General features: G+C 43.5%; 2 protein-coding genes across 2 annotated transcripts; one reads left to right on the top strand and one right to left on the bottom strand.

The window, feature by feature from the left end:
* Positions 1–1,784: 1,784 nt before the first annotated feature.
* On the bottom strand, positions 1,785–13,556 carry SF3A2 (splicing factor 3a subunit 2). The gene is made up of 9 exons (XM_015810076.1): positions 13,432–13,556; positions 11,430–11,581; positions 10,050–10,121; positions 8,245–8,291; positions 7,145–7,254; positions 6,246–6,295; positions 4,785–4,925; positions 3,325–3,393; positions 1,785–2,133 (listed from the first exon to the last, which is right to left on the bottom strand). The coding sequence occupies exons 2-9, from the start codon at positions 11,553–11,555 to the stop codon at positions 1,807–1,809; spliced, it is 942 nt and encodes a 313-aa protein (XP_015665562.1). The 5' UTR covers positions 11,556–11,581; positions 13,432–13,556; the 3' UTR covers positions 1,785–1,806.
* A 269-nt stretch (positions 13,557–13,825) lies between these two features.
* On the top strand, positions 13,826–22,128 carry PLEKHJ1 (pleckstrin homology domain containing J1). Its single transcript, XM_015810030.1, has 6 exons — positions 13,826–13,940; positions 16,345–16,412; positions 17,480–17,546; positions 20,405–20,495; positions 20,847–20,910; positions 21,948–22,128. The coding sequence occupies exons 1-6, from the start codon at positions 13,847–13,849 to the stop codon at positions 22,011–22,013; spliced, it is 450 nt and encodes a 149-aa protein (XP_015665516.1). The 5' UTR covers positions 13,826–13,846; the 3' UTR covers positions 22,014–22,128.
* Positions 22,129–25,302: the final 3,174 nt, after the last annotated feature.

Here is a 25,302-nt window from a genome sequence, read left to right as displayed (position 1 = left end):
CTCAGCTAATGTAGCATTCTTGGGGCTTTACCATGCAAGGTTCCCCAGTGCACAACAATTGGAATAGGCAACTTGGACGTTAAAGGAAATGGCTGCTAAGTGAACCACACTTCGGTTTACAATCTTGTTTTTCTTTGCTTTACAGGCCTGCAAATGGCATAAATGTGAGCATTGGTTGCAAGGTTATTTTTTCCCATAATCCTTGTAACAAGCCCCTGAACAAGGTGGTTGCTAAATTAGGACAACTATATCTCAGTATCTTGAACCCCACTGTGCTTTTTCTGCAACCACAAATTCTTTCTGTATATAAAAGCAACGTTTCCTTCCTACAACTTCCCTTCCTTCCTTCCCGTCCATCCATCCATCCATCCATCCATCCATCCATCCATCCATCCATCCATCCATCATCCATCCATCCATCCATCCATCCATCCATCCATGGAACGTCCCCAACTATTAATTCCTGAACAAACTCTCCATTACTATAACTTGAAAAATTACTTTTACTTCATTTTCAGAATTGTTTTGGCTAACATAAAAAAGAGATTATTGTGGCAAACAGCTCAATGAAAATGTCAACTCATAGGGGCAGCCATGAAAAAAAACAAACACCAAATTCTATGATAGGGAGTGTTATGGAAAGTATAAAAAAAATAACCTACACGAAGAGGGAAGTCAGCATCTGGACCCTGTTTTAGAGAACCTCAATCTTGAGCTACACTCACTCCTAATTTGTGGAAAGTGGTCAAACCAAAGTACTCTGCAGACTATTTGGATTGGTGCCGCCAGGAGTTAGTTTTGTGGGCTTAATGTTTATGCGATTGTGGTGTTAATTGCCAGGAATCCTTGCTGATTACAGCAGTATCCAAAGCAAATGACAAACCAAAAATCCAGCTGTGCTCTTCTAAGATTTCTGGCAACCAGCTTCAGTGAAGCTTGAAGCTGCCTTCTGCATTTGATTAGCTCTGGACCCACATCTAAGGCTAACGGCAAGACCAGATAGCAAGAGAAGGAACTAGGATCTTGGTGGTTATTTGTTTCCCACACAGAACTATCTTAAGGAAGCAAACTCTAATGCAAAACAGATTCTTTTACTTAAAATAGTCTAGAGCAGCGTTTCTCAAGCTTAGCAACTTTTTAAGATGAGTGGACTTCAACTTCCACAATTCTCCACGCTAGCATGGGAAATTCTGGGAGTTGAAGTCCATTCCATAGTGATGGCGAACCTATGACACGGGCGCCAGAGGTGGCACTTGGAGCCCTCTCTGTGGGCTGTTGCCCACAGCCTTGCCTCCCCCCACGACCCCCTCCTCACCAGGAGCCCCCCTGGAGGAGAGTCGCCCCTGAGCGTGGCCCACGTGGAGCAGCGTAGCCAAGGACATGGCAGCCAGGCAGCATAAACAAGACTTTGCCCTCACGCCCCATCGCGCAGTTGATGCTGCGGGGTGCGGGCAGAGGGCGTAGCCATGGCGCTGCTGGGCGATCTGCGGTGGGCCTTGGAGGTGATGAGTGGCCCTGTGGGCAGGCGGGGTGGGGGCGGGGCCAGTTTTTGGGCACTCGGTCTCTAAAAGGTTTGCCATCACTGCCATACCATGTAAAGTTGGCAAAGTTGAGAAACACTGCTCTAGGGATGGATGTTTTGGATTAATATTTCTTCATCAGAAGGGGAGGAACGAAAAGGTCTTTTTAATGAAGCCACAGGATTCTGAACTGAAGTCACTGATGTATTTAAAAAATACACAAGGGAAGAAACGAGAGAAGATCAACAGGTGCCTTTTTTAAAAAAAATGCCAAAGAAAGGACATTTCAACTGGTAGGGGGTGGTGGAGGAATGCTCCCCGGTCCTTCCGTGGGGAGAGGAGGTCTCATCATCGGGGGCATTGGAGCAGGAGGAGGGACGCCAGGGGCTGGGGGCAACTGGGGTGGACCTGGGGGCAAGGGCCCTGTCGGGGGAGGCATGGGAGGCATAGACATGCCCCCAGGAGGAGGAGGGGGGAGAGAATCCGGGAGTGGTGGTCGGGGGGGCAGGCCATTCATGAGAGGGGGCGGGGGAGGCCGCTTCACAGTAGCTGGTGGCGGGATACTTTGAGGAACAGGTGGCTTCTCCATCTTGAAGTGAAACTGAAGGAAGAACTAAAAGGGGAAAAAAGGGAGGGGGGGGAGAACATTAGATTTTACTTGACTGCAAGGATCCAGTTAGAATCCAGGGGTAGGCAACCTTGGCTCTTTTATGACTCGTGGATTTCAACTCCCAGAATTCCTGAGCCAGCCAAGCTGAGGGGAAAGGGAGAGGTTTCCATGCTGAGCTATGCTGGCTCAGGAATTCTGGGAGTTGAAGTCCACGAGTCATAAAAGAGCCAAGGTTGCCTACCCCCGAGTTAGATCTTCACAAAGGATTCCTCAAAACCAGGGCTGGGAAAAAACCACCACAGAAGGTTGCTTGAGTCCTTCTGATCGATTCAATCTGCGATTCCCAAAATTCCTAGCCGGGTGGGAACAATTCTGCCATCCCAACTGATTTGGAGGATACCAAGATATAGGTAGTTCTCGACTTATGACCACAATGGAGCCCAACATTTCTGTTAAGGGAGACACTTGTTAAGTGAGTTTTGCCCTATTGTACGACTTTCTTGCCACTGTTGTCAAGTGTAGCCAATTAGTTAGTAACCCGGTTATTAAGTTAGTAACATGATTGTTAAGTGAATCTGGCTTCCCCTTTGACTTTGCTTGTCAGAAGGTCGCAAAAGGTGATCATGTGACCCCAGGACCCTGTAACCATCATAAATATGAGTCAGTTGCCGAGCATCTGAATTCTGATCATATGATCATAGGTATGCTACCTACAAAGGTTGTAACTGTGAAAAGTGGTCATAAGTCACTTGTTGCAGTGCCACTGTAACTTCGAACAGTCACTAAATGAACCATTGTAAGTCGAGGGCTACCTGTGTTTATATGAGACAGAAATATCCATTATTTCATACATTTTGTTCTAGAGCTTCTGTCTCTGAGGAAGATACCTGATCTTTCCCGCTTCCAAAGAACCCACTTCCAGGTATTATGCTACAGAACAGCCATGGGGGTGCTTGTGTCTAAAGGCACCCAACCTGCCCCTCCTATAGCTAGGATTAAACAAACTATAATCCAGCAAGGCCATCTTTACTTTTCTAATGATGACGCTAATTAAGTTTTCTGATCTTGACTTACATTTCTTCTCAACAGTGCCTCTGCCAAGGTAAAAGAAGGTTGGTTTTTAAAAGGAATTTTCAAATTATCCAGCTCCCCTCGACAAGGGCAGTTGGCGGCTTTTATCTCTTAACCGTTTACCTGTTTTGTTTCTCGATTCCAGTGAGTCCAGAATTTGCCTTCAGCTTTGTCAATCTCCCTACTGGGCACCTGCAAAAGAGGAAGAGAAGAGGTTAGAAGCGGTGCCAAGCTGTTGCATCACGGGACATCAAAGGCTGTGTTTAACAGCTTATGAAAGAAGTCAGGCAGTTTGTTGAAAGTGACAAAAACAGCAGGAAAAAAAACCCTATCATCTTTTTTTCTATCAAGGCCAAAAGAAAAGAGTTGAAGATGCTTTGATTTTACATCTGTCGAAAGAAGAAAAATCAAGCCATCCTGGTGGAATTGGGGCAATACACCAATATATTCCAGCCTAGTGGAATTTCTCCATTATTTGTCTGTCTGCTTGTATCATGTCTTTATTATACTTATAAATAACTCAAGGCGGTGAACATATCCAACACACCTTCCTCCTATTTTCCCCATAACAACAACTCTGTGAGGTAAGTTGGGCTGAGAGTGACTGACCCAAAGTCACCCAGCTGGCTTTCATGTCTAAGGCGGGACTGGAACTCCCTGCCTCCTGGGATAGGCCCAAAGCCACTCAGCTGGCTTTCAGGGCTAAGGTGAGACTTGAATTCATTGTTTTGTGCTTTCTACCTTGGAAAGCTGAGGGGAAATTTAGCATGCCTCAACCCTGCCGTCAGTGGCTAAGATTTCCTGTGCAAGCAAGTATTCATTCTCTGCCATCATCTTTAGCAATTAACGTTGCATATCTAAGAAGGAAAAACCAGGATCTTTAAATTAGCCTAATTTGTTTCACAGACTGGGGTATGACTACCGGTAGGTCCCAGTTTTGTACCCCATAACTAATATGCTGCAAACCATCAATACTCACAGGGCAGCACCCCGTGTTTGTGTCTGACACACAGCAGCAGCAGCCAGTACTTGTCAATCGAAAGAAACTAATACTATCTCTCATTCGATCCATCCCATCATCAGGAAATGCCTCTTTGAGAAGGGACAACCAACCAACCAACCAACCAGGGAAGTTTGAGAATCAAATCCTGTTTTCAGGAATTTGATCTCACGATGCAAACGTTCAACACAAATGGAAATTCCAGAACCATTAGATTGATTTTCGTTATGAAGTTCAATAGAAACCCTAATCTTAGATTCCTGATTCATGTCATTTCCCTTCCTTTTCTTTACAAAACTGAAAGCCCTCAAACCAAGTCCCTTCCCAGAAGCACTTAACTTTCCATAACTAAATCTATCCTTTTGAATGTCCCAAAAACACAAAAGAGGCTAGACCAGGGGTAGCCAACCTTGGCTCTTTTATGACTCGTGGACTTCAACTTCCAGAATTCTGGGAATTGAAGTCCACGAGTCATGAAGGGGCCAAAGTTTTCCCCATACTGGCTCAGGAATTCTGGGAGTTGAAGTCCACAAGTCATGAAGGGGCCAAGGTTGCCTACCCCTGGGCTAGACTAGAACATTACCTTGAAAGCGATTGTCTCATAGGGTTCTGCTGCCATCAAAAGGTATTGCCAACGCCGGTCGGGAGGCTCAATTCGCTGCTCATACGCTGACATAAAACGGTGTCTCGGCATGATAGTTTCAGCAATCTCTGGGTAATCGATCTGTGTGGGGCAGAGCCAGAAGAACAGGAAGCTGGAGGGACCATTTAAATCCAACAAATCCAACTACCTGCTCATATGGATAATAGCTGAGGAGCAAAAGGAGAGAAAGAGCAGGCCTCTTCTATGCTCAGTATCACGAATAGATACTAATTAGTTGAGGCACCAATAGAAAATATATAATAATAATAATAATAATAATAATAATAATAATAATAATAATAATAATAATAATAATAATAATAATAATAATAAAAAGTTGGAAGGGACCTTGGAGGTCATCGAGTCCAACCCCTTGTTCAGGCAAGAAACCCCATACCATTTCAGACAAATGGCTGTCCAGTCTCTTCTTAAAAACGTCCAGTGTTGGAGCATTCACCGCTTCTGGAGGCAGGTTGTTCCACTGATTAATTGTTCTAACTGTCAGGAAATTTCTCCTTAGTTCTAGGTTGCTTCTCTCCTTGGTTAGTTTCCGTCCGTTGCTTCTTGTCCTGCCTTCAGGCGCTTTGGAGAATAGCTTGACTCCCTCTTCTTTGGGGCAGCCCCTGAGATATTGGAACACTGCTATCATGTCCCCCCTCGTCCTTCTCTTCGTTAAACTAGACATACCCAATTCCAGCAACCGTTCCTTGTATGTTTTAGCCTCCAGTCCCCTGATCTTGCTCTTCTTTGTACTCTTTCTAGAGTCTCAACATCTTTTTACATCGTGGTGACCAAAACTGGATGCAGTATTCCAAGTGTGGCCTTACCAAGGCATTGTAAAGTGGTATTAATATTTGTAGCTCAAGCCTGAACTGTGGGGGTCTCTGGTGTTCACTGAGCTTGGCTGTTCTCCTGCACGACAGAGAAAAATGCATACAGGAGAATAATCAAGCTCAGAGAGCACCAGGGACCCCCAAAGTTGGGTGTTTTTTTTTTGACTGGGCCAAAGACACTTATTGAACTTATTTTTTAAAAAAATATACAGGCAGTCCTCAACTTATGACCATAATGGAGCCTGCCCATCATAGTAAGTCTTGATGGTCGTAAAACAGGTCAGTCACATAACTGGCCAGATTTTACCACCTTTTTTGCGGCAGTTAAGTGAGTGCGGCAGTTGTTGAATGAACCAACGGTGAACTAGAAGTAAATGCCAGTTTTTGGCAAAACCATCGTAAACTCAGTCATGTCACCATGGAATGGGGCAAATGGCTGTAAAGGCCTGAAGTAGCCCCATGGTAGGTCTGTCGCAACTTCAAATTGTCGCTAAGCAACTGGTTGTAAGTTGAGGACTACCCCGCACATATTTACTAAAGAAATTTTAAAAAGTCAGGTGTATTTTACCTGGAAAAGGAGGCTTTGCTGGCCTGTTTCTGGGTCCCTCTGCTTGGTTACTGAAAGGATGGATAAAAGAGAGACAGCGTGCTAAGTAGGCATTTGCGACAGGATACTTTATTTCATCAGCTTTGGGCTCCAAGACTCGGAATCAAATCTCCTATTGAATGTCCCATTCAAAGAACTACGAGGGCTGCTTCAAGCACATTGGAAGACAAAATGGTTGAAATTACCCATTTCAAATTCACCTGTTTCCAAAGGAATGCTTTGGAATACTTTGTGGCCCATCCATCCATCCATCCATCCATCCATCTATCATCCATCCATCCATCCATCTATCTATCTAATCTATCTATCATCTATCTTATCTATCAATCATCTATCTATCTTATCTATCTATCTATCATCTATCTATCATCTATCTATCATCTATCTTATCTATCTATCTCATCTCTATCTCTATCTCTATCTCTCTATCGTATGCTACCCATGTCACCAGAAATGACTTTAGGCATCATAGACACTGGATAAAATTCAGAATAAAACATTAAAACAAGATTTTAAATTTAAAATTGAATTAAAATAGAACTAAGCAGGATGGAGAGGGAGGGTGTTCTCTACTGCATTAGCCACCTCCAACTTGTCACACTCCCATTAGAGTCCCCAGGATAGTTGGCACAGCCATGTCTTCAAGGCCTTTTAGAAGATCAAAAAGGTGGGGACAGATCGGACCTCGGGGGGGGGGGATATTCCAGAGCCATGGGAGAAAAGGTTCCTCTTCTGGACCCTGCCAGCCAAAATTCCTTGGCTGACAGGGTCTGCAGCATGCCCCTTCTGCCAGCACGAGTGGGGCGGGCTAATTCCATCAGGGTGAGATGATGTCTCAGGTAGCTAGGAGCCATGCCTACCTTTGTAACCTGGCCGGCCAATTTTCACAAATTTCTTGACTTCCACCTTCACCTTTTCTGGAGCAGGCTGGGCTGGGGCCTCTTTGGCTTCTTTGGCTGCTCGTCGAGCTCTGCAAATGAAAGGAAGGGGAACAAAGTCATCAAAGCACTCTGAGAAAAGATTGGGGGGGATTTGTTTTACAGAGTTCTCCACCATTGGGGGGGGGGCAGAGACAATACGTATTTAAGCACCTGTGCATAAGGTCTTTAGCATTATTCCTGCACAAGTCTTGAACCCAGTCTGTTAGCTTTCATCGTCTTTAAGTGCTGAGCCACCGTATGCCCCCTTGAAAAAATACTAGTCTAGTATAAATCCAAATGGTCAAGTAAAATCAATTTATATTGGTCCCACCACTTTATTAACAACCCTTGGAAACCTATCTGTTCGTAGAAATATCTGAGGCTACTTAGAACAATTACAGAATAACAAGAAGCAATATATGTTCCAACACTGGAAGTTTTTAAGAAAAGATTGGACAGCTATTTGTCTGAAATGGTATAGGTTTCCTGCCTGAGCAGGGGGTTGGACTAGATGACCTCCAAGGTCCCTTCGACCACCACCACCACCACCACCACCATCATCATATACTCTGGCTTGGTTCTCCCTCCATATAAACAAAACTATCCAAATTACTTTAAACTATACTTACTAGGGATGTTTCTGAGATCAAACAAACTGTCGTGTAAAGCTTAACAATGAAACTGGCCTTCAACTGGAAGTTTCAGACAATGCACTCACGCCCACATACACACAATCTTAGGAAAAATCAGACACACTGTCCCTACAGCCAAAGTCCTCAGGAGTACTCCTAAGACAGTTTGTTATCAGGTGGAGGAAGGCTGACAGATATCATGAAAAATGCTACATCGTAGACTACCCCAAGGCTAGAGAAAGACAATTGTGTCTTTGTAACTAGCAAACTTTGAGCTGGTTCCCAAGACACTCTTTGTTCTTGAAGAGTGTATAGTTTGGTTTTTTTTGGCCTATGCAAGAATAGAGGAACAGGGGGGAGAAGTTTAGATAAAATAAAGAAAAGAGGTGCTTGCAATTAGCAACTTACAAGTTGGTCTGATGTTTTTTCCCCTGGGTATGTGCCAAGTAGCTTCCCTGTCGGATAAGAAGAAAGGATGGGTGAGATTAGTTAAATTCTAGGTCAAGCCTGGCCTCTCAAGAATAGAGCCGGGAGGGAATCAGTAAAGTCAAGCAACCTCAGGTCTCCAAGCTCAAGCTTTAACTATGCACTATCAAGGGGCCAATTCTGAGATAAACTTCTCCCTAAAGTGTTTTTTAAAAGGATTTTAATGAAATGGGCTATTTATTCAGACTGCTGGGTTAATTCAGCTGAACATTTTCTGCTCTTCACTGGCAGCAGTTTCCACAGTTTCAGATGAGTTTCTTTCTTTGCCTTCTCTGGAGATGCCAGACATTGTAACTCTTTTATACGGAAAAGAAATATTTTGCTACTCAGCTAAACGTTTTCTATAGGTAAAGAGAATGCTGACTCCATACAGTATGCTAGAAATGAGTAAACAAAACATAATTCCCGTTCACATCACATGCATTGCAAAAACAAACAAACTGAGTGTCATGTGTCTGATTAACGAAACACTTAGAAGAACTTTCAGGCATTTTTTAAATCTAAAAGCATTTATTAAGGTTACAGAGATGTCAGTACGGCATGGTGGATGCTTAGATCTGATTTTCTTTTCCATTGCACATACATTCCAAGCATTTTTCCCTCCCCTATTTTGGGGTCATGGTTCACATCTTCTAATTAACTTGGAAGATGTGATTCACTTCCGGTTCCTTTTTCCCGGACTTTCCTTATTCTCCTCCCCTTTCACTGTTGCCTGATTTAACGATAAAAATACCAGACAGTTCTGCATATTGTCAAAGCAAGAATATACAGTATTTGCAGCGTTGACACTGAGTTAATGTGACGGTCTGGTTCTTTCACTGAGCTAAGAGAATTGCTGGCTTCCCACCTGCTAAACCATCTGTAAACAATAAGGTTCCCAACCTGCTATAGACAATTGTGGGAACCCAGGCTAATATTCTAGTTCAGGGGTAGGCAATCTTGGCTCTTTTATGACTCGTGGACTTCAACTCCCAGAATTCCCGAGCCAGCATGGCTCAGCTTGGAAACCTCTCTCTTTCCCCTCAGCATGGCTGGCTCAGGAATTCTGGGAGTTGAAGTCCACGAGTCATAAAAGAGCCAAGGTTGCCTACCCCTGGTCTAGTTCCTGTGATTCTGAGGAAGGGTTCCTTTTAAACAGAGTGGGAGGACGTTCCTTCATATCCATTCAAAGACATTATCATTTATTTGTTATACACCAAAACAAGATTCAAAGCATTTTGAAAACCAATCAGCAAATGCATCCGTAACAGTTAAAATGTAAATTAAACAATTAATCAAAGTTATGAACAATACAAGGATAAACAATATAAAGAGAGCCAGAGTCGTTTAATGGTTAAGGCACCAGACTAGAAAGTGGGAGACTGTGAATTCAAATCCTGCCTTGGCCATGACAGCCAGATGGGTAACATTGGGCCAGTCACTCTCTCTCAGCCCAACCCACCTCACAGGGTTGCTGTTATGGAGAAAATAGGAGGAGGAAGATCTGTTGAATATTTTTGCCATGACAGGTTGTTTGCAAAAATAGTAAAGGTGGGATACAAATAAATAAAAATAATAAAGAATTACCATAGCCAATATCAATAATTAAACCAACCAGCAGGTTTTAGAATGTTAGAAAGATTCTTCCAGAAATACTTGTACTGAGGTTGGGGCATTCACAATAACTTTATTGCTAAATTACACCATTTCTCAGCGGATAAAGTGCATTTGCAAAAATAAGTCCTCACCTCATTGTTGTGCAGTGTCAGACAAAGTTTGCATTCATAAGACCCCAAGTGGTTTTTCATAAAATAGGGATCCTGTTGGGAAAAAATAAGGGTTAAGTCTCAGTCTAGGCAATATAGAAAGTACGTATGTACCATACCCCAGGGTGTAGACTTCACACAAACTATATATATGAGACAGTCAGTTTGATGTAATGGTTAAGGTTCCAGGTTAGGAATCAGAACACCATAAATATTACTCTTGTCCTGGGCACAAAGCCAATCAGGCAACTTTGACCTGGTTATTTTCTCTCAACGCTGATGACAATGACAAACCACTTCCAAAAATTTTCCCAAGAAAACTGCAGAGACTTGTCCAGGCAGTCACCAGAAGTCAGTGCTGACTTAAAAAGCACAAAACCAAACCAAACCACTACAGATGATTTCTGGAAGTGAAGTACTTTGAACTAAAATCTAGTGTCCCAACCGTGGCTTCCTCCCACATGTAATTTTTACATCCGCACTGCTATTACGGTATTTTTGAAAATAAAAATGATGCATATCCATGGAGAGATCCATACACCCAACAGATGTGTTTAATTTAATATATACTTTCATTACTAGCCCATTGCTGTCTGTTCTAATTGGTAGCTACCAATCAAAGAGAGGTCTTTCCCAAACCTGCTACCTTAGGGTGCTGCATATGGGGAATTCTGGGTGTCCCCCCCAAAAAAACCACACTTTGGATTGATGTAGTTCAGAGCAGTTTTGATGGAAAAGGGGAGGAGCCTTGAATGTTTGATGTAAAAATGTCATTTTATAGACATGAGGATTAAACTAGAGACAGGCTGTTGAAAAATGTGTTCCGTCTTAAGTAGGCCTTTCTTTATTAAGTGTACGTACTGCTTTTCCTCCAGGAGTTCATTGTGGTATGCATCACATTTTTTCTCCTTAGTTTGATCCTTCCAAACAGCTGATGAGATTGAGATGAGTGTACAGCAGAAGTCATGCAGTGGATTCTTGTGGCAGAGGATGGACCCTAACAGTTGAATGATGGTGGCTATGGACCAAAAGATTAATCAGTCCTTTATTCATTACTAGCTGTCCCCGGCCACGCGTTGCTGTGGCTCAGTCTGGTAAAAGTGTGTGTTGCTTTTATGTCCAACAGATGGCACTGTTTTTCAAAAAAAGCATGTTTTTACCTGTCACAGGTGTGACATCTATATAATATAGGTATATAAAAACACGCATGTATTCGAATGCAACGTTGTGTCAAAATTTCAAAGCAATCGGTGAAGAACTTTTGGAGATTTAAGATTTTGAACAAACGAACATTTACATTTTTATTTATATAGATAGATGTTATACTTTCATTCACCACACAACAAAAAGGTAGAAGCTCACCTTATTGATATCTATCGTTTCCAAGGCTAGTTGCCTCAACCTCTCTCTGCGGTCCCTGTTGCTTTCTGAGGCTGAGGCAACACCTCCACTCCCTGTTTTTCCACCTGGACGGTGCTGAAAATCCATGACTGAAGTCTTTGTGCTTCAAAACGCTGGGAATCAGAGACAGAGAAAGAGAAATTTAAGTTGGTGTACTTGAATGATGGTAAGTGAAGGGCTATCTATATTGTATTTTTCACTGTGATCTGCCCAGAGTCAGTCTAGACTCAGGTGCTGCCTAAATGGTCTTGGTCTTAATATATCCTGAGAAAACAAGGAAAATCTGCACAAAAATTAAAATAGGTAAAATCAAATAGGTAAGCATTGTATCTCAATTGTTATAAAAAGGAATCCCTGCAGATTTCATTCTGCTAGTTGTAGTTGACTTTAGGGGGTGGTGCTCATCTCTGTTTCAAGGCCATTCAGCCAGCACTGTCCAAAGACGTTTCCACAGTCATGTGGCCAGCATGATATCATGGAGCACAGATATCTTCCCCCCCCCAAGGGGTACTATTTATCTACTCACATTTGCATGCTTTTGAACTACTAGGTTGGCAAGAGCTGGGGGAAAAACAGGAGTTTATACTGTTGCATAACACTCGGGTCTCAAACCTGGACTGTCAACCTTCTGACAAGCCCAGCATCTTACCCTGAGCCATTGTGCCACTCCTCTTGTTATAAGAAACTTTGTTTAGACAAACAGAAATAAAAATTAAAAACAAATTTTAATAACAAGGTTTCCTAATAGACTAGAATGTAGTCATCCTGAAACAAAAGCAAAATAATGATCTTTCACTAGGACATTAGTATGACATGCGAGGAGCCTTAACCTAAGTGAGAAGGCAAGTTTTTTGGCGTGGGTGACTATAATGAATCCAATTAGTAATCATTATACCAAGAATAAGAGCTCAAAAGAAAAATGCTGCAACTAGCAAACTTCAATATTGTAGGGAAATGAAGTACACATTCATACACTACAATCTGTCTCTATGATGACAAAACATGACCTTTCCTGTGCTTGGTGCTGCCCTAGAGGTTTGTACCATTCTCCTCTACTTCATGCTCATTCCCATTTCAACTCTTCCAGGCTAAGCTTTCATTCTCCTTTGGCTACTTCTCCTCCACGGTGTGCAGGAAGACAGAAAATAGTTCTCCAATGCTTTACCTTCTTCCTTCCTACTTTCTCTGCTCCATCTACAATCATCCTGCCTCCTTCCCCTGCCATGCAATCTCTCTCCTCTCTGCTCAATAGTGAACCTCCACTTTCCACTCTGCCTCCAGTGTTTCCAGTCCCATTAACTGCCATTCATTATCCGATGAACATTATCCTCTGAGGTCAACCTATTCTCCAAAGCACCTGAGGGCTGGACAAGAAGCAACGGATGGAAACTAATCAAGGAGAGAAGCAACCTGGAACTAAGGAGAAATTTCCTGACAGTTAGAACAATTAATCAGTGGAACTGTTTGCCTCCAGAAGTTGTGAATGCTGCAACACTGGAAGTTTTTAAGAAGAGATTGGACAGCCATTTGTCTGAAATGGTATAGGGCAGGGGTAGGCAACCTCGGCTCTTTTATGACTCGTGGAGTTCAACTCCCAGAATTCCTCAGCCAGCTGTGCTGGCTGAGGAATTCTGGGAGTTGAAGTCCACGAGTCATAAAAGAGCCAAGGTTGCCTACCCCTGGTATAGGGTTTCCCGTCTGAGCAAGGGGTCCCTTCAAACACTGTTATTCTGTTATTCCCCGCCTTTTGCACGATTACAAGCTTGTTCCTCTACTCCCGTGCTGGCAATGCAGGTCTTCCTTCCTCCAAGGCAGGGCATTTGCCTCTGTTGCCCCCCTTCCCACGACTGGCTGAGTTCTCGCTAAGTTTAAATTAAACCTCACCCCCTGGTTTAATTCCCCATCATGGCCTCCTAGCTCTGCAGTAATCTCAAAGCTGGCACTCTCTCTCCTTCTTCCTCACCTGTGCCGTTCCGACTCCCTCTCGCTTCATCGGCCGCCGAGGGACACCGAATCCCGCGAACGACCAAGCGGTTCTTCACCGCGTCGCCTTATCGCCGCTGGAAGTGCCAGGCCAAAAGCGGTACAGGCTTTCACTTCCGGTTTGGATTACCGTCGGCCCGGATATTCTCCCGGAAGTACACCAAGCGGAGGGCCGAAGAAGAGGGGGAAACTTCTCGGGCGTCCGCTCTAGGAATGGAAGATGATCAGAGAGCGACCAACTTGCCGGGAGGCAGTGAGAATCGGACCCGGAAGTGTTACGTAAGGGTAATTCCGGTTCGTGGGAAATCCATGGCGGAAGTAAGAGGGAGAAGGCCATCGATCCGAGAGGCCGGAGGGCTGAGGGGGCGGGGCGGGGCAGGGCTGCGGTGGAAGCGATGCGGTACAACGAAAGGGAGCTGCTGTCGCTCTCCCGGCAACCGGCCGAAAAGGCGGCAGAGGTTCTCATGCGCGCCCCCAAGAAAGGAAGCGGTAAGGTGAAGGGGCCGTGACGTCACGGCGCGAAAGGGAGGGGGATGTGACGACACGAGATCGGGAAAGCTAATTGCGTCATTTGAGGGCTCTGGGGAAAAGGACGCAAAACGTTCAAGCGCCTCTCTGGCGTACCTGCCCTCACTGAGGACTAGGCGCTTGAGTGGCTTTTATCAGCACCGTGGTTACTAGTCTTCAGTTCCAGCTTCTGCGCAATTTTTGCCTTCCGTATTCTCTTGTTGATTTTCACTCTGACTGATTCATTTACCGATTTTCCCTTTATACTTTATCAATGTATGCTGTATTTATTTTTGTCTTTTGCCTAATGCTTCTTGGCACCAAAATGTAATAAGTTTATAATTAAAAGGGTTCGGCTTTAAGGTGCCACAAGCTACTGGGTAATTTTTGATAACTCTGACTGACGAGCTACTTCAAGCTATTCAAGAAAGTATTTTTCAGTTAATTCCATTAGAATCTAATGGAATTAATTTAAAAATACTTGCTTGAATCAAACACACTAAAATCCCCTTCCTTAATTTGGCTGTTTTATCATAAAGTTATATATAACTATAAATATAAATGCACAAATCTCTATGCAGAGGCTTCTGTATTAAGAAGGCCCATCTGTCAAAGCAGGGTGCTCTGCTCCGTATCTTTCCTGTAATGCAGTGGTTCTCAACCTTTTTAATGCCGCGACCCCAACCGGTCGTAAGTCGAGGACTACACCGGTCGTAAGTCGAGGACTACCCAACCGGTCGTAAGTCGAGGACTTTTCCTGCCCGGGAGCGCTGTGCATGCGTGGTTCCGCCCCCTGAGCCGGCTGAGGCGTAGCTGGCAAGCGGCAGAGACGGAGCAGGCCGACCACCAGCTGGCCCAGCCCAAGGGAGGTAAGGCACCCGCCAGAAAAGGGGAAAAATGGCGGACAAAAAAATGGCGGACAGCCTTGCTTGGTGACCCCCATGAAATGGTCGATCGACCCCAAATGGGGTCCCAACCCACAGGTTGAGAACCACTGCTGTAATGTTTCTGTTTCCTATTCCCTAGCACTGATCTAATTATTCCCTAGTCTCTTAGCCCGCTCAATCCTTGGGAGGGATGACTTGGGAGATTCTCCCCATCATAATGCGGCTGCCAACTCTTGAGGTTTGTTTTAGGTCAGCTACTTTGGCTGTCCTGATTTCAGAAGATGCTGCACTTGGAGAATTAAGTTCACTGTTCGCTTATTGGGTGATGTCAGCACTGTATGTGACAATTGGTAACTTGCAGTGCCACTGTGAATACTAAAGTCATTCAGTTTAAGTGAACAGTTTGGCTATTTTGCTTATTCATATTCTTGTATAAATACAGCATTATTGCATCGGGAATTCATAAATAGACTCCTTTTTAGCACCTCCTTAACCAAAACCATACAATAACCCCTTTCCAATTCTTACAATGTCCCCCCAGTTATGTTGGATTGTAATTCCTCACTCACTCCCCATCCTCTGTTGTAATCCAGTATGATACACGTATTTGATTTTAATGACTTTTTAATGCCCTTTTTTTTTTTGATCCTCCAGATTTAATCTTCTTAGTGTGAGCCTCCAGAAAGAGAATTATTAAAGTGCAGGGAAAAACTGCCCTAAGGCATTCTGAATCTACAGGACAGAATAGACTCATTTGTTATAATATCAAGTGGAACTGATTTCATTAGGGAGCTAAATATTCTTAGGGCCACTTTTGAGGGTAAAAAGCTTTTTATTTACATGACATCCTTCTTCCAAGAAACTCAGGTTGACGTATTTGTCAGCCAACCCACTTCTTGATATTCATCCTATAAGACAGATGAGGCCAAGAGAGGAGTGAGTAGTACCAGATCATTTAATGAATGTTGTGACTGAGGATTAGAAGTCATTTCTGCCAGTCATAAACTACTATTCTAACTACTCTTTGCCATTAACTGACACTGGTAGGGAGACAGAGGTATTGTGTCATATGCTGAAGCTGATAGTAGTTTAAAGCAGGGGTCTTCAAACTTGGCCCTTTTATGACTTGTGGACTTCAACTCCCAGAATTCCTCAGCCAGTGTGCCTGGCTGAGGAATTCTGGGAGTTGAAGTTCACAAGTCATAAAAGGGCCAAGTTTGAAGACCCCTGCTTTAAAGGTTGCATTTAATGTGCTACCTATGGAGCATCCTTTGATTGTAACTGGTCTCAGGGGCTCAGCATGGATCTGCTGGGGTATGTAGATGCTGAGTTATGCTATTCCAAACTCAAGGGCTGCTTACAAGCTTCCTGCTGACAACCCAGCTATCAAACTATGGATGCCCAGAGTCACCTGGTTGAGTTGGGCAGCCATAGAAATTGAATAAATAAAGAAGAAAATAAAATAAAAGCTCTTTGTTGTGTCTGTTTTCTCTTTGCAGCCTTGAAGAAACGCCTGGTGAAGTTAGTGGTCAACTTTCTCTTTTACTTCCGAACAGACGAGGCTGAGGTAAGAGTAAACAGGTAGTCCTCGACTTACAACAGTTCATTTAGTGACCGGTCAAAGTTACAACGGGGCACTGAAAAATTTGGCTTATGACCGTTTTTCACACTTACAATCTTTGCAGCATCCCCATGATCATGTGATCAAAATTCAGATGCTTTGGCAACTGGTTCATACTTATGACTGTTGCAGTCTTCCAGGGTCATGTGATCCTTTTTTGTGACCTTCTGACAAGCAAACCTCAATGAAAGCCAGATTCACTTAACAACCAGGTTACTAACTTATCAACTGCAGCGATCCACTTAACAACTGTGGCAAATAATGTTGTAAAATGGAAAAAACTCACTTAACAAATGTCTCACTTAACAACAGAAATGTTGGGGTCAGTTGTGGTTGTAAGTCAAGGACTACCTGTAGTTAGCAATTGTTTTGAAAAATGATATGAATTGCATCTTTGTTACTCGGCCTAAGGGATTAATACCTCTTACAGTAGTTAGATTGTTATTTTTATTGGGTGATCACTAAAAAAAAATTCCCAGTATTTGGCCATCAACTGGGATAAGGGAGTCTATGGCCCTTCAGCTATAATTGAATTGTTGGTCATGCTTTCTGAGACTAATAAAAATCAAAATATCCAATTTATCTAGAACAATAAGGTTGCCTACTCCTGTAATAAAACTAAGAGTTGGAATGTGTTTTTAAGTTCAACCTAAGCCAATTCTGAGCATTTTGTGTGTGTGGGGGGGAGGGGTTGTAGTGTTCTATGGTCTGGCAGAAAATAGCAAAAAAAACCAAACCCCAACCATTGGATATTATTTAACACCATGTGGTTTGCTTAATTATCACACAGGTTCGCTTAATGTCCATTGTGACTTATTTTACAGGCATCGTAGAAACAGTTGTAAAATTGAGTCCAGTCACATGGTGCCTCGACTTACAACCATAATGACTGACCACCAAAATTTTGGGCTCCATTGTATCTGTAAGTCAAGGACTACCTGTGAACATTTCCATCTTAATTGAAAAGCAGATCTGATTTTTTTTTCTTTCCCTACCCCTTTATCTCTCTTCAGCCCATTGGTGCTTTATTGTTGGAACACTGCAAGATCAGCAAAGAAGAAGAAAATGTCTTTTCCATCAGTAAGTCCTTTAGAAAGAGTTGTTGAGATGTTTGTGTCAGGAGCAAATTTTTTCCCCTAGCAAATTGGCAGCCTTTTATTTCTGACATTGAGAACATAGCAGTGTCACTGATCCATTCAGTCTAGGTTTGCTGGCTCTAACTGTCAGCTGCTTTCCCTATTTATACAGTTATTTACACACACCCATTTGTGCTATTCAGGTGACCCTGAGGGCACAGATAAACCTCCAAGTGGCCTCAATGACTCTCAGAGAGAGTGCTAATGACTAGATGACTGCAAGGAATATAAATCCTTCCATCCTCAACCCTTCAGTCAGAACTGAAGAAGCTTCTTGGATGAAAAGTGAAATGTCTTCAAGGGGGGGGGAAAGTCCAGTTGCCTTTTGAAAAAACACCTTTGGGACAAACCATGACCCAGATGACTGAGAATCTCTATAGATCCATGGTGGTGAACCTATGGCACGTAGGTGGCATGCAGAGCCCTCTCTGTAGACACGAGCACCGTCGCCCCAATCCTAGGCCTTCAGCTGGGTATTATAAAACCTTTTCGCTTTAGGCCTCTGCCGCCGTGTGCAAAAAAAAAAAAAAAAGGTTCAATCAATTTCAACTTCTCGCGGGGGGAAAAAAGATCTCACGAAGTTGGAATCGATTAATTGAACTTTTTAGTCCCACCCAGTCTGCCGTTACCACTGCAGCCACGCCCACCCAATGGGCCACACCCACCCGGCACCCGACAATGCATAAGTGGGTTTTGGGTTGCAGTTTGGGCACTCGGTCTCTACAAGGTTCGCCTTCACTGCCATAGACAGTTGTTTCTACATTTTTTTTCCCAATCTCTTCCTAGTAGCGGGACTTGAGGGGGAAGAAGATGAGTCAAAACATTTGCTCCATACACTCCCTTTTCAGGCAGCAGTAGAACCGCTGCTTCTCCTCTTCCCTAACTTGGGGGAAGCTGGGGAAACCTCATGTAGCTGGGTGAGAGAGAGAGGAAGGTCTTGAGAGTGACTAACCGCGGAACGGGCCTTGGGGAGAAGACAGCTAGTCCATGATCGCAACTGCAATATTGTGTAGAGTTGTGGTCATTCCAGTTTCAAAGCAGATATCTGTAGCTTGAGATCGAACCTTTCTCCATCTTTTTACTCTGGAGGAACCCTTCAAATAATTTCCAGCTCTGTGGGTACCCCTGCATAAAAACCGCAAGAAAATGGTGATAGCACTGATGACATTACCTAGTTGGGTAATGAAATGTCTGCAAAAAACCAAGCTCGGCAAGCACCAAGGACCCCACAGTTCATTCCTGAGCTACAAATATTCTCTTCTATTGGCCGCAGAATATACTACATTTGTTCCGGTGGCAAAAAAAGGTCACATTTTAATGGAATTCTCTTGATATGATAATGCAAGATGTTCTTCCAATAGGTAAAGTTTTTATAGTTTTAATAAAGCAAGCTTTAGTTTGATCCTGCTTGGATTGCTGTAATTTTCTGGCAGGGTTGATAGGTGATTAAATCATAAACCAGGAATGGCCAATTTTCCCAAGAGTAGGAACATGGAATAGCAAGGAGGTCACAGGAAAGGTGGGGCTGATTTGGGGGCGGTATGGTGAGAGGCCTCTGATTGGAAGTAGGGAACAGAGACCCTGGGGAAAACAATGCATTTAAAGATTCTGTTGCCAAGCCCTCAAAATAAACAGCAATGTTGCTGAGCGTAATGGGAGTCTTTTGCCAATGTCTCAGCTGATCATGATGGGAAGACATCAGAATCCTTTGCATCTGGGCTTGAAAATCAGCATGGCCCCTAATTAGTTGGGCCATTAGCCTTTTCTAACTCAGTATCTGTCTTCTGGGCAAACGGTTGTTAGATTAGAGTTTTCACTACCACATGATTTAGGGGGGGAAAGTTTAGATACCGCCCATCTCACTCTTCAGAGTGACTCTGTGTGGTTTACAGATTTAAAAAACCATAGAAAAACACACTACACCAAGTTCAGTAAAGTAGCCAAGTAAAAACACTGATGATGATGATGATGGAAGGGACCTTGGAGGTCATCTAGTCCAACCCCCTGCTCAGGCAGGAAACCCTATACCATTTCAGACAAATGGCTGTCCAGTCTCTTCTTAAAGACTTCCAGTGTTGGAGCATTCACCGCTTCTGGAGGCAGGTAGTTCCACTGGTTAATTGTTCTAACTGTCAGGAAATTTCTCCTTAGTTCTAGGTTGCTTCTCTCCTTGGTTAGTTTCCACCCGTTGCTTCTTGTCCTGCCTTCAGGTGCTTTGGAGAATAGCCTGACTCCCTCTTCTTTGGAGCAGCCCCTGAGATATTGGAACCCTGCTATCCTGTCCCCCCTCGTCCTTCTCTTCGTTAAACTAAACAATTCCAGAACCGATTCTTATATGTTTTAGCCTCCAGCCCCCTAATCACCTTTGTTGCTCTTCTCTGTACTCTTTCTAGAGTCTCAACATCTTTTTTACAGATAAAATAAGTAAAAAAAACTAAAAGCTAATGGGAGTGTTTTCAGGGTGGTAATACCCCCAGGATTGCATGCCAAGAGAGGGGAGGCCAACCTCATCTCTGAAGGATGTTCCCTAAGGTAGGGGCAACGGCAGAGAAGGGTCTCTTCCTGGACCCCGACAGTTGAAATTCTTTAACCAACGGGGTCCGTAACATACTTTCCCTGTTCCAGGAAAGTTGAGTTAAAGCAGGGGTAGTCAACCTTGGCTCTTTTATGACTCGTGGACTTCAACTCCCAGGAATTCTGGGAGTTGAAGTCCACGAGTCATAAAAGAGCCAAGGTTGACTACCCCTGAGTTAAAGCAACAGAAGCAGTCAGGATGAGTGTTTTGTGGGCTTGTTTTTCTAGGCTTCCTTGAAGAGCCAGAGAGGAAATACTACTTTGAATGTGACACAGAAGAGCAGTGCCAGGAATGGATTGAGGTCCTTCGCAAGGCTAGGTGAGCTCAACTCGTCATCTGAAGGTTGATAAAATCTTATTTATTTATCTGTTTGTCTGTCTGTTTGGAGAGTACCAATTAAAGGCAAGCCCGAAGGCAGAAACAATATTATAGCTGATATATTTTAATTTGTATTTGGCACCTGCAACAGATTTAGGAACTCTAGCTGTGTTGCCTTAAAAACATTCACCGCCTACATTGTGGCTGCTTTGGAAAAGCAAGGGAATAAATAGGGTTCATTTCTGCTGGGTGGCATTTCTTTCTTACCATCAGAGAGCAAAATGGTCTCTCCCCAACAAACCAATCTTGGATCAGTTTTTTCAGTTCTCCTGTTCTCCTTCGATCCTACAGTTACGAATTCATGAGAAGCAGCTTGATCTTTTATCGGAATGAGATCCAGAAGATGACCGGGAAGGTAAGCCAGTGGCTGCAAATGACAGTTCTTATTCCATCCTGATTGCTAAGAATATTTAAGGCCTTTTGAGATGTACACACCGGCCAGATTCACACACTTCCCACCAAGCTGCACTGTGAATTATTTTAATTTGGGGGGGGGGGGGTATGTTGTGTGAATGCAGTTCTTGTTTGTAAATCACGGTATAGAATTCTGTGGTTTGTGTGAACCCAGCCCATTATGGCTTAGCTAATAAAATTGGCTTACCTCCACTGCAAGGGTAAACTCGTGATTTGAGTGGCTTGAAATTAGTTTGTGATGCTGTTTGAGGAGGGGGGGGGGCTTTGGAGTGTTTCCTCTTAGAATGGGCCATATAGGGCAGCTTCTTTTCTGAGGGCATTTGATACCATTTACTGGCTAGAACAGTGTTGGCTGGGGTATTCTGGGAGTTGTAGTCCACACATCTCAAAATGGCTACGGTTGGGAAACACTGGGCTAGAAGATAGCATCTGAAGCAAGACAGGGAAGACATGAATAGCTTTCTGCTCCTATTCTCATGTGAATATAGATAACAATTGTATACTTACTTGGAAATGTGATTTCAAGAGACTGGGGCAGGAGTAGGCAGCCTTGGCTCTTTTATGACTCGTGGACTTCAACTCCCAGAATTTCTGAGCCAGCCATGCTGAGGGGAAAGGGAGAGGTTTCCAAGCTGAGCCATGCTGGCTCAGGAATTCTGGGGGTTGAAGTCCACGAGTCATAAAAGACTCGTGGACTTCAAGCTGAAATCAAGCTGAAATCTTAACAAGCATCTAATGTTTAAAGTCCTCCAAAGGCTGAGTTATGATTCTCAGATGAGGTACAGGAGCAAAAGGCAACACGCCGTGTTGTTCACCGCCAAGCCAGGGCATCTGCTAACTTGGAAGGAGATACAGATGAGCTCAGTGGAACATATGCCAGACGAATGTAGGTAGCTGGCAATTTTTAACCAGCATAGAAGAGAACACAAATGACTTGCTGGAGCAAACTGTCAACCTTTTTTGCTTCTTTGGCTGCAGGACCCCTTGGAGCAATATGGCATCTCAGAGGAAGCCCGTTTCCAGCTGGGTGCGCGGAAACTTTAACCCACATAAGGTGAACACAGGAACTCCCACCTGCTGAATTGTCAACAGAGTAAATTCTCTATATTTTTTTTATGAACTGAAGGGAGGGGAAAGGGAATCTGTTTCTTAAAAAAAAAAAAAAAAAAAACTCACCCACACTGCCCACATATGCTCTGTCCCTTCCACTGCTTTGTGGTCTCAGTTTTGCTACTACCAATAGCCAGAGTTATAATGAAAAGATTATTATTGATAAGGAGGGTCAGTTTTGTGGCTGGGTTAATTTTATTCGTTCTGCCTGTATTGCTATATACACGTGTGCAGAGCAAATACGCTTGTAAAAATGAAGGGAATGGGGAAAGGGACCTTCACATTTGGAAGGAGGCCTTGATTGTAATGCTCTTTTCAATCCCCCTTGGTAAGGCGCTGAGGTTTTAGTGAAGGTGGCAGAACCTGTAGTGCATCAGCAGAAGTAAATGTAATAGGTATCCTAGTTCTGCAGTGTTCACACTCCCAGATCCTCCCAAACTTCTGCCAGGGGTGGTTCCTACCATCTCCCTGCATTGGGTCTAATTAAGCATTTGACTCAGACCGGAAGTACAGAGCAGATACTGTATTTACCTGCCTGCAGGATGGAGAGACTGTCTCTTCAGGGGTTACTGCAATCAATCATGAAGCTTACCAAGGTCAGCAATTCCTCCCAGACACAAAATGGACAGGCAGTCCTTAACCCAGGGGTCCTCAACCTTGGCAACTTTAAGACTTGTGGACTTCAACTCCCAGAATTCCTCAGCCAGCTTTGCTGGCTGAGGAATTCTGGGAGTTGAAGTCCACAAGTCTTAAAGTTGCCAAGGTTGAGGACCCCTGCCTTAACCTATTCTAGATGTGAAGTGTTATTAAGTGGGAGGCTGGCTGCTAAATGAACGCAGCAAGCACTGTGCCTCTTTGAACATAGGAGTGTCAATGTTAATCAGTGTCCACAATAGATAGGGCCAAGGCTTGCTGATCTGAAACAATAGATTCAACAGGAGATCCTCAGCCTTTGAGGCGGTAAACAGATCATTTGGTAAACAGATCATTTGGCATCGCTGGCAGCCTCACAATCAGTAGTAATTATCTCCTGCAAGAATAAAAAGGGAACCTAGAGACTCTTTTCAACCTTCCAGGCTTGGTGTTTTAAGTTATGGGTGACATGTGTAGTGGTTCATTGCAGCTGTGAAGATGCACTCCTAACTCCTCTGGTGTCTTGTAAAATGTCTCTTTTGATCCGCCACTTTCGGGTGCGATTTGTCCTTGGTGTTTGTTACTCAGTCCTTCTGTTGCTTCTTCCAGTATCTTTCCTGTCCAACTTTGGGAACTGGCAGCTGAATGTATTTTAAGACATGTGAAAAATTTTTTCAGGCATTTTAAAAGTTTTCTTAATTTTATCAAGAAACAGAGGAAAACGCTTCTCAAATAGAATGCCGGTGGTTATTTAGGAAAGCGTTTTAGAGCCTTTAGAAATTCAAGATGTACTGTACTACATTTTACACCCTCAAATCTCCCTTCTCTTCCCCTACCATTCCATCTCTGTATAATAAAAAAGCAATTACTTTTCCATTGTTGGGCTTACTTATTTTGCCTTATTTACCTGATTTTATTTTCTGCTGCTCTGCCATTGCTCTTAAAAGAATTTGTTAACGGGTAGCTTTGGGCTTTGAGCACACCTTTATTTAGTGACTTATTATCTACTTGTCCTTCAGGATAGGTAAATATTTGGAAAGAAACTTGCTGAGGTCTAGTGCAGTGTTTCTCAACCTTGACAATTTTAAGGCATGTGGACTTCAACTCCCAGAATTCCACAGCCAGCATTGCTGGCTGTGGAATTCTGGGAGTTGAAGTCCACATGCCTTAAAATTGTCAAGGTTGAGAGACACTGGTCTAGTGAATGGCACCCTAGATGTATTGAAAAATTAGATCAGCAATCTTGCATACGTTGAAAGATACGGTACAATGGTTCTGAGATAACATCTGCCAGCTCCTTCAGAACTCTAGGATGTAATCTGTCAGAACCTTATACAGAATAACAGAGTTGGAAGGGCCCTTATAGGTCATCTAGTCCATTCTAGGTCAACCTGCTCAAGGAGACCCTCTGCCATTTCTGACGAGTGGCTGTCCAGTCTTATCAACCAAGTGGTCAAGCCAGAAGCACCTGTCTTGAGTTGGCAACAAAACATGTTAAGTCAAAACCAGTTTGCCTCTTTGTGATGTTGTGTAGCTTATAAAGCACAATTCATGCTTTCTGTAAACTCTTCCAGTTACTTACTTAACTACCTATTCTCAGGACAAAACACATTTCTCCGACATTTTCTTTGAGAATCCCCCCCTGCTCCGAAGCTAGAATTGGAGCAAGAATTCTTGCAGATCAGGAGAAGAGAACGAAAAAGGTTGTTTGGGCAGAGCCATATTATTTGTAGATAGGGAAAACTGCCATGCATGTGAAAATCTCTTAAGGGTTTTAATGCCTCCAACGTTTAACCTCAGGCCCATCTGCAGTCTTAAATTTGTCACTGAAATGACAAGAAGTCAAAATGTTAAGGGCGAGCAACCCGATACTTTCCAAATGTTTTAAACCAAATACCCCAGACTGTCTCAATATGGGCCATGTTTGCGGATTCTGCCAGGACTCAGCATCTGAAGGCAAGAAGTTAGCCGATTCTGCCATTACCATAATTGATAGAATTAGTGATATCTGGACATTAGAGTGAAAAGTGGGGGGGGGGGCAAGCAGATCCTTTGATAGAATGGCTCTAAGGCAGTGATGGCAAACCTTTCTAAGCATCAGGCTAGAAACCAGGAGACCGAGTCTTAGCCATGAAAGCCAGCTAGCTGACTTGGGCTAGTCCTCCTCTCTCTCTCAGCCCGACTTACCTCACAGGGTTGCTGTTGTGGGGAAAATAGGAGGAAGGAGGAGTATTAGGTATGTTCACCGCCTTGAGTTGTTTATAAAAAAAAATAAAGGTGAGATATAAATAAATGACACAGGTGTCAGGGATGACACACCAGGCTTCCAGACCCTCTGCAAGTTGTGTGAGATGGTCTTGCTCTCATACAGCCTCTGAAGCATCTAAAACAGTGTTTCTCAACCTTGGCAACTTTATGATGTGTGGACTTCAACTCCCAAAATTCTCCAGCTAGCAATGCTAGCTGGAGAATTCTGGGAGTTGAAGTCTACACATCGTAAAGTTGCCAAGGTTGAGAAACACCGATCTAAAAACTTTGTAAGTCTTTTCATGCAACTTCCAAATGATCCGGAGATACCTCTTTTGTCCGT

The sequence above is a fragment of the Protobothrops mucrosquamatus genome, unplaced genomic scaffold, assembly GCF_001527695.2.
Source record: "Protobothrops mucrosquamatus isolate PMUCROS unplaced genomic scaffold, P.Mucros_1.0 scaffold6, whole genome shotgun sequence".
Classification (NCBI taxonomy): domain Eukaryota; kingdom Metazoa; phylum Chordata; class Lepidosauria; order Squamata; family Viperidae; genus Protobothrops; species Protobothrops mucrosquamatus.
Note: the sequence above shows the minus strand (reverse complement) of the source record. Positions and strands in the feature narration are given on the sequence as shown.

What these genes read in the sequence shown, in the direction of transcription:
- SF3A2 (XM_015810076.1), bottom strand. Translation starts at nt 11,555, where the DNA reads ATGGATTTTCAGCACCGTCCAGGTGGAAAAACAGGGAGTGGAGGTGTT. An exon ending in AAAAAACATCAGACCAACTT is followed by an intron (nt 7,255 to 8,244) that starts GTAAGTTGCTAA and finishes TTTCATTTGCAG; the next exon opens with AGCTCGACGAGCAGCCAAAG. An exon ending in ATGAGACAATCGCTTTCAAG is followed by an intron (nt 3,394 to 4,784) that starts GTAATGTTCTAG and finishes CCTCTTTTGCAG; the next exon opens with GTGCCCAGTAGGGAGATTGA.
- PLEKHJ1 (XM_015810030.1), top strand. Translation starts at nt 13,847, where the DNA reads ATGCGGTACAACGAAAGGGAGCTGCTGTCGCTCTCCCGGCAACCGGCC. An exon ending in TCCGAACAGACGAGGCTGAG is followed by an intron (nt 16,413 to 17,479) that starts GTAAGAGTAAAC and finishes ATCTCTCTTCAG; the next exon opens with CCCATTGGTGCTTTATTGTT. An exon ending in TCCAGAAGATGACCGGGAAG is followed by an intron (nt 20,911 to 21,947) that starts GTAAGCCAGTGG and finishes CTTTGGCTGCAG; the next exon opens with GACCCCTTGGAGCAATATGG.